General features: G+C 41.8%; 1 protein-coding gene across 2 annotated transcripts in view; it reads left to right on the top strand.

Moving 5' to 3' along the window:
* The first annotated feature begins 551 nt into the window (after positions 1–551).
* Positions 552–8674, top strand: part of cacng1b (calcium channel, voltage-dependent, gamma subunit 1b) — a 10622-nt gene continuing 2499 nt past the window's right edge. For both annotated transcript variants that reach the window (XR_004335428.1, XM_032538145.1), the window contains exons 1-2: positions 552–1166; positions 7543–7617. Coding sequence is in view for 1 of the 2 variants with exons in the window: in XM_032538145.1 (XP_032394036.1) it covers positions 734–1166; positions 7543–7617 (508 nt within the window). In the remaining variant the exon portion in view is untranslated. The remainder of the gene's footprint in view (positions 1167–7542; positions 7618–8674) is intronic.

The following is an 8674-nucleotide window of genomic DNA, read 5'->3' as shown; positions in this document are numbered from 1 at the left end:
TCTCCACTGTGCCAAGACTAGTTTGACTTTATAAACTGAACTTAAAATATAAGAGATCCAATGCCGAAGCTCTTTTCTTTCTGAATCTGGATCAGCTGCTGGCTACAGGTGGGACCCTTGTCTCAAGCCTTGACTGCTGATTGGCTGAGTAAGTAGATCAGCTCCTTCAGATGACAACTAATACATGAAATTCCTCCCCCAGGAATCCCCTGGCACACAGCGCCTGAGACAATTGGACTAAATAAGAATATGAAAGACAGAGAATGTTTCAAATAAATGGTAGATTGATAACGTCAGTATTTGCATGGTGATTGAATACTTAATAGCACTGTCAACATTTGCTGGAAATCTTCATTAGATGTTGTAGTTAGAAGTGCACAACTGGAACGCCATCAATCAATAGACTGTGCCTAAACTTTAAATGAAAGTGTCTAATCCTGACCTGGACTCTTATCAACACCAGAATCGTCGAGTGATGGGTGTTAGTAGGTGTAAACACTTCCCGGTACCTCTTCATCTCGTTTCTAAATGGCCTCAGCTCACCAAAGGCAACTTGGGAGGGAGAGGAAGCGAGGAGAGAGGTAGAAAGTAGGGCACTGTTATCTGGCCCCCTTTCATTAACCACCAGGCACAAGGCAGAGAAAGAGTAAGAGAAAGAAAGAGCTGTGGACAAGAGAGCAGGGGTGTGTTGAAGCTGTAGACAAGACGGTGGAACATCTGGAGTCTACACCGGATGTCAAGCAACCGAAGACGAACAAGACAACCTTGTCTGTCCTACGCAGTCTTTACGATCACACACACTAACATCTACACACACACACACATACAGGCTGACATTTTTCTTCATCGTGTAAAACACACATCAACAGGCGTGCAAATAGGACACGTGCACGCACACAACTTTGCACACACACCGAGCGGCAACATGTTTGAGGAGCAGGCGACTAAGGTCAAGATCACGTCCGTGGTGATTGTGGTGGGCATGTCGTCAATGCTGGCAGCGGTGGTGACTGACCACTGGGCCGTGCTCAGCCCCCGGGTGGAGAAGCTCAACACTACTTGCGAGGCGGCCCACTTTGGCCTCTGGAGGCTCTGCAAGAAAAGTATCTTCATTGTGGAGGAGGACCCTCAGGGCAAAGGCTGCGGCCCCATCAGTTTACCTGGAGGTACGGAGTATTTTGTTTTTACTGTTGATAAATGAAAACCTGCTGATTGATGACTTTTGTTTTGTTGAGGTTCATGTCAAAGCGACAAACGTTTCACAATATTTTCGGAATTAGAGGTAAAATTAGATTTACATTTGTCGTCAAAGGGAATTTGTTGTGTTGGTGCTCACCAACAGCTCACCTGGCTGGCAATACTAATGGATGTATGGTCAGGGCTAGGAGTTTTTTATTTTGCTAGATTTAGAAACACAAAGAAAGAAAAAGACTTGGCGGAAAGTGGATTTGAGCTGGATGATACATATTTAGACTGCAGTTTTGCTTAATGTATCTGTGTCAACATGCAGGTCAAAGAAGACAAAAAAAACTAAAGAAAAACTTTACTTAACATCTGAGTTTGTCTGTTTGCTTTCATATACTCACTTGTGTCACAGGTAGATTTAAGCCTTTACTTTGACATATGTGGATTTCAGCTATGTAGTACTTGTGTTTTTCCATTACTTCACAATTTTCAACAGTCCCTGTATATCCAAGATCAGATAATGCAAACAGTATTTACCCCTACAAAATATATTTTGAGGAGTCTCAGTGGAAGTCAAGAGGGAACAGAAAGGGTTGCAGTCTGAGGTTGAAGTGTCTGTACATAAGAGCAATTTTGCTCAGCCTTTTCTACCACACTGTGTTTTAGTCCAAGCAAGTGTTCATGTGTGTAACAGTTCTATAGCCAGCTTCTCACTGAAACCATCATTGTCTTCCACAAAAGATGTCTCTGAACAGACTGCCAATTTAGCACAGTCGAACAGCGGAAGTCAAGTGCATGATGGAAGAGCATCGCCGTTGTACTTCACAGTTAACATGAAAAAACATGAATCTGTTCTGTCTGGGCTGATGGACTCTCCATGGGAGAGATGAGAAATGAAATCCTTGTTACTTCCCAGGAAGTGTTACAGCCTACTTTCCGACTCAATGTAGGTGCTATTTGACTTCGACATCTCTTGTCTGGCTCCCAGTGTCACAGCAGATCTGAGGTTGGCTTTGATCAAACCAGATGCAAGATTGTCTAGAGAGCAGCTTTAGGAAATGCACCTAATTCAAGCAGTATTTTCTGATGCCACTGATAAACCTTGGTTTGATCAATATTTAAACTTACCCATTGGCAAACTCTCACATGATAGTGAAAATTACAGTAAAAAAAAAAGAAGAAAAAAAGTCAAAAGCATTCTTTCTAGTATTCAAGCAAAGCCTTCTCCGAAATAGCCTTGTAGCTTTAATTACAAGCCCTGATTGAACAGAGCGCTGGGATGAAGAGTGTCTAGCTGGCCCATGGCTGTGTGCGCGTGCCTTGCAGCCTAACAGAGAAATTTCACTCTGACTCTATCATTGACTTAGCCTCCGACTCCAGCACCTCAGGATCAGTACAGGCCTTAATGAAGTGTGGCTTTCACTCCAGCTCACGAGTTAGAGTACACCTGGGAGACTTGTGAGGGTGGAGGGGGATTAGGAAAGAAAACAAAAGTCTGCATGGGCAGATGGAGGCAGTGATGTCTCTGTTGATGGGGACAGGGGGATCATTTTTATCTTTTACTTTCATAGTATGTATTAAGAGTGGGGGGCATTCAAGTGAGGGGAGGTGATACTGTACTAAGACCTAAAAGAGTCTGCAGGTAAAGTGAGAGTCTGACAGACAAAAAATGTGACACACTGAGGGCCTCCAGAACACCTTCTTGGTGTAAAATGGAGATATATCTGTCAAGAGCGGTAGTTGGAGATTTTCCCCCATGGACAAGTCACCTGTGAAATGTGTGACATGTACTTAAATATGGTGATGAATGATCCAGTTTTAACCTCCAAAACCAGACAGCAGCATTTAAAAAGTGTCATAATATCTGTGTGCAGGATCTAAACTGCTTCTGCCATCTGACAGACTGAACTTGTCAGCGGCTCACCTGTCTTGCTTCGAGCAGTGAAGGAATTTCAGCCCTCAGTTGGTTGCCACTTGCCAGAGTGTGCAGGAACACACATCAGCTCTTTTAATAGAGACCCCATTGGTTACATTCCCACAACCGTAGAGGTGTTTCTAAACTAGGCTTATGAGAAAAAATGAGACATTGTCTCAAATTACCTGAAAAGGTCTAGGGCTTTGGTGCGTGGCTACGCAGCTCTGCCATTTGCTCCCACATCAGGCTTAAGAGCTTGTGTTATACAAGCCCCTCTGTCCCCATTTATGGCCCAAGTGCTGTGAGAAATGGATCTGCGAGTGTGGTGGTTTGTCCCTAATCGTAATCCTCTGTGCTGTCTTTGTGTGTAACGTGTGGATGACCTTGAGATGAGATGCTGATTGGCCAGTTTCCACCTTCAGAAAGTAAGTTTTAGTGACCATCCTCACCAGGCGGGACTGATTGTCCTCTAATGACCAGGGGCTTTTTCTCCCTGTCACCCAGTTCAATCTGGTTGATGTGGTTTGACAGCAGAGAGAACCACAGAGAAGAACTGAAGGCCTGGCTTGATTCCACATGTTGAGTGCAATTTCAAATGTACAATAGTGTTTCACATGTGATAAATTAACAGGTGTTTTTAAAGGAGTCAGTGTTTGCACTTAAAAAGCCAGCCAACCTCTGGCAACACCATTACAGTAACACCTCAAAACGAGGTCCGCGACACGGAGTAGTATTGACTGTTTCCATTGATTTTATAAAGAAGTATTAAACCTACATAGCTAAACCAACATTTTGTGCATTATACACTCAACAATTGCTTAACTGGCCACTGTGTTTTGGGCCTACAGGGGTAGCTAACAACAAACACCAGCGGTACTTTATCTGCTTCTCAATCGAATGTATGTCGTAGTGTTTGGCACATGAGCACAATAGCGTAAAAAAAAAACCTAATAGTACCTGAGTTGTTCGTGAGCGCACCATAACAGATTACATCCTTGATGAACAGTATACCCAAGCAGGCAGTGATTGGACCTAATAATACATTTGCATTTTCCCAAACTGGGGGGGAGTTAGTCATCAAGAGGGACGTACACAAACACTTTTTCATATAGGCACAATTACACTGCTTTTGTAAAAGGGTTGCATAACAACAGCAGCAAAGCGTTGAACCCAAATTACTTTTGAAATGAGCTTCCCACAAATGACGCATGACAGCTTGAGTGCTGCAAAAATCAAACAAACCCTTTGTGGATTGCATCATGCTGCTCGGATGGGAAATAAGAGGGTAAAAGATGCTTTGGTGGGCAAGCATGTGTTCCAACACATATGTGCACAAAGTAGGAGGGGAGTTTATTATCAGAGATGTTTTAAAGCTTCCAAGAGGTCAACCTTTCTAGTCCTACGGAAAGAGATTGCGCCCAGAACACTTACACCTTCAAATAAAACATTCTCCTTCTCTGCTTCTCTCAGCGACACAATGCTGGTGCCCCCAATTCATACCCTCAAAAGCACTCTTGTCACCTTGAGCCACCATTATCACTTTCTAGACGCCCAGTAATTTCCCTGTCTAGTCTGCCACCTTTGGGTGCAGGGACCAAACTGCGGAGGTGTGGCAACAAGTTTCAGGTTCAAAATTTCTGTCACTCTCATTTGAGATATATAATAAAAGGAGATACATATTCAGACATACCATCACTAACAGAATTAGATGTAGTTTGTTTTTACTATGAGGATGAAATACAAATTTTAATGTTCGGAATTTCACAAAAAAAGTCAGGCCACACACATACATATACACACACACACACACACACACACACACACACACACACACTCAATCACTCATACATGCATATACTTACAAGGGCTGTGAGGACTCTTCTGTGCTGCTGTGTCCCAGTTACCAGGCCTCCTAGTGGAATAGCCATTCAAATATCACCACCACCACCACCCATCCTTTTCACATTGACCCAGAATTAGTCTGTCATTTTGTGTCTATGAAAGGACAGCCCCCCTATCCCCCATCTGCTGAAATAACATCTTCTGTTATGCTCCTGCAAAAGATATACTGTTGAAGCTATTTTCAAGCCCAAATGTGAATTTTCATAGTTAAAAACATGGAAATACCCTCCTAGAAACCAACAGAGAAAAGGAAAATGAAAACCATATCAGTACGAAACTTAAAGAGAAATGAAAGACAGAGTTGAGGTGGAAGATAGAGACAGGTTTTCTGTAATAACAGGAAAGGAAGGCAAGGGTAAAGGAGAAACTGCATGTCAAAGAGAGGAAGGTGGTAGCAGAAATTAGTGGAACGAGGCAAAACTAAAATGACAAGCGATGCCTCGCTCTAATCACTCTCACCCACTGGAACTAAATCCCCCCATTAGCATGACTGCAAGGTCAATGATATGCACCCAGATGTTCTCCCCCACAGTAAATGTTCACCATCTAAAGTTGTTGGCAGTGTGTTTTACTTTCATAATAAATGTGAGTAGTTGCACTTTTTAGTTGTTTTTTAACATTAACAGTAAAGTCCATCATTATGATGTGTCATAGAACTTGGCAACAAAAGTTAGTTTTCAACCTTTTGGCCTAACATACTGAGCCAGCCAGAGACAAGAAAGTAGCAAAGTGGTTAAATCATTTGGATCAACACTTGAGAAACTGCTCTTCCTTTCTCATATCTGTTTTAGCACCAAAATAAAGTACTGAAGTAAGAAAAGATGCGTTCTCCTGACTGCCCATTTTGAAGAAGTTTTAAGCTTTTCCTGTCATTGGGTGGATTTTTGCTTTATGAATTTGGAACCACATTTGCTGTCTGTGTTCTAAAAGCTAATTGCCATTTTAGAATGACTAAAAATGTAAAAATCACATGAACACAAATCACATATTGCAATACTACCATCACAACACATTTAGCCCATATCATAGCAACTCTAACTAGGAATTTTAGCTCTGTCAAGCTTTGGATTTCTCAATTATTACTCAGAAAAACGAGGGTATACGCTGTTGTTATTGTAAACTGCATAAGTGTCATGCTAGAATGGAAAGCTTGACAGGCGCAGCGACAGTAATTAAGTGGAAGGTGGAGCTTAAAAATAGTTAAATACTCAAAATAAAATCTAAATCTAAAAAATCAGTCACTACCCTGACTTTAATTTTCTTTCCTTTCCTTCTTAATTCGCCGGGATCAAACAAGTAACAAGAGGCTCAGGCTTTTGAAGCTTGCTTTGTGTAAACCAAAGGTCTTTTTCTCTTGTCTTTGTGTAGTAAAGAGATAATAGTTCTATTGAAACAGGAGTAAATCTTATATTTAAATCCAAACACATATCAGATTAGATTAGTTTAGCCTCAGAGGTAAAGACAGCGAATGAGAGAAGACTAATTACGAAAATGTATTTGCAGATCCACGCTGCTCCAATTCTCCCCAGAACTGTCCATCCCTTCAATCACACACACACAGACACACACACACAGACACACACACACACACGCACATGCACATGCACACACTTCTCTTGATATGCCTTTACATTGGTAAATAGATAGGACTAGCCAAGACCAGCAGCAGCCTGTTGCTAGGTTACGTCTTTAATGATTTTTTTCTCATCCTGGGTAACAAACAGCTCCTCTGTTGCCTGGTACACACACACACATGCATAGTACATGTGTGCACGCACGCACACACACACACACACACACACACACACACACACACACACACACTCACACACATACTCACAAATTGTCCATCTCTGTGTAGACCGAGAGTACACCTGTCTGCTTTATGGGTTTAATCTCAGCAAGAAAGGATGGTTAGTGGAGGAAATAGGGAACACTGACTTGGCCTTTCCGTCCACTCCACCCCTCCCTCTCACAGCCCAGCTGCCCTTAGAGAGAGCAGATAGATAGATGGATGTGTGGGCAATGACTGCACCCAGGAATCGTTTTCCTTGTGGTGGAGAGTTTGGGCAAGCAAAGCACAGAAATGTGTCATTTCTGTGTAGATTGCATACACAGCTAACATGGTGAACAGTGAAGGATTTGACTGTATGACTTTTTATTTTAGGATGAAAAGTCACACTAACACTTCTGTGAGAGCAGAGAGTGGAACGTGCATCAGATGAAACCAAAAGAGGAATGTACTGCAACAGTTGTGCATGTTGATTTATTACTGATCTAAAAAAATGAGAAAGTACACTGGCAAGTACAACTGTGTGTTTCCTTAATGTGTTTTGTTTGTGTGTGTGTGTTTGTGTGTGTGTGTGTGTTAGCTTTTTAAATGGGATCCTTTGAGATATTTTCCGTTTACATTGATTGGTATTGCAGACACAGCCACATCCTGAGCCACATGCTCTCTTTCTCTTTTGTTTCATCGCTCTCTCTCTCTCTCTCTCCCTCATTCTTACATCCCGTTCCTTCTTTACCTGTTTACTCTGCAGCACAAAACTGTTCCTACTTCAAACACTTTACCTCGGGGGAAGAAGCTGAAGTTTTTGAAGTGAAGACCCAGAAAGGTGGGTGCCTTCTCACCACCACTCAGAATACATGTTACAACAGATTTGTGTTTTTTTTTCAGTCCCAACTTTGTGTAAATAAATGTGTACAGTAAATCAGGGAACCCAGCATTGTCTATGAGGATAAATGTTCAGATATCAAATGCATCACACATAAGACCCCTGATATACAAAGACACTACAACTCGGTCTCCTACACATTCCTTTAATGTGCAATAGCATTTCGGTTTTGTAGGAAATGTTGATGCAGCCTGGGTTTTTCTTTTTTAATATAATGAGGAAACGTTGAACCCAAACTCATATACATGCACACCATCCTTTATATAAGGTTAAACAAAATCTGTTCCCCATCCTCCTTTGATTTTCATCTTCTCATCCTCCCGGCTTTAGTAAGATTGTTACTTTTTAAAGAAAACGTATTCGCTAGCCGACCCTTTCAGCTTCTGACCATACAAACACAGGGAAGTGTGTCTTGGGTAACACAGCTAGTTACTCATAATGGCAGGCAATTACATATCGTTGGTAAAGTTTTAGAAAAATTGTAGTTGATGTGCTGTGCACAGCTATGTCTTGGTGAAGAGACACATAGACACTTTGAAAATCATGAATGTATACAGAGTTCTTATATGGTAGCGGTTGTCAGAATCACACATTCAATGTGAAGCCTAAGATACAAATTATGCAACAGAGAGTGTTCCATGTAATAAAATACAAGAAATAAACGATTACTTATGGGCAGCCTGAAAATCTGATGGATTTGACACAAAAAAATTGGCCAGGGTTGAGCAAAAAAAACAAACATGTGAAATGCATAAAACTACTTGCGTGTGTATAGTCCTCAAACCGAGAGCTGACCTCCACTGGAGAGATTAAGTGTAAGGTTATTTTACACTCAGTGTTACTCCACAGTCAGGGTGCTGAAATGAAAAGGATGCTCCAAGGATCATTTCTATCACAGTTGGAGTGTTGTACAGAATGAAAGACTAGATTATCTTTGTTTGAAAGCAGATAGGAGAGCAGGCAGGCAGGGGGAGAGAGAGAGAGAGAGAGAGAGAGA

This window comes from Etheostoma spectabile, chromosome 15, assembly GCF_008692095.1.
Source record: "Etheostoma spectabile isolate EspeVRDwgs_2016 chromosome 15, UIUC_Espe_1.0, whole genome shotgun sequence".
NCBI classification, from domain to species: Eukaryota; Metazoa; Chordata; class Actinopteri; order Perciformes; family Percidae; genus Etheostoma; species Etheostoma spectabile.
The sequence above is the reverse complement of the archived record's forward strand: the minus strand, read 5'-3'. Positions and strand labels throughout refer to the sequence as shown.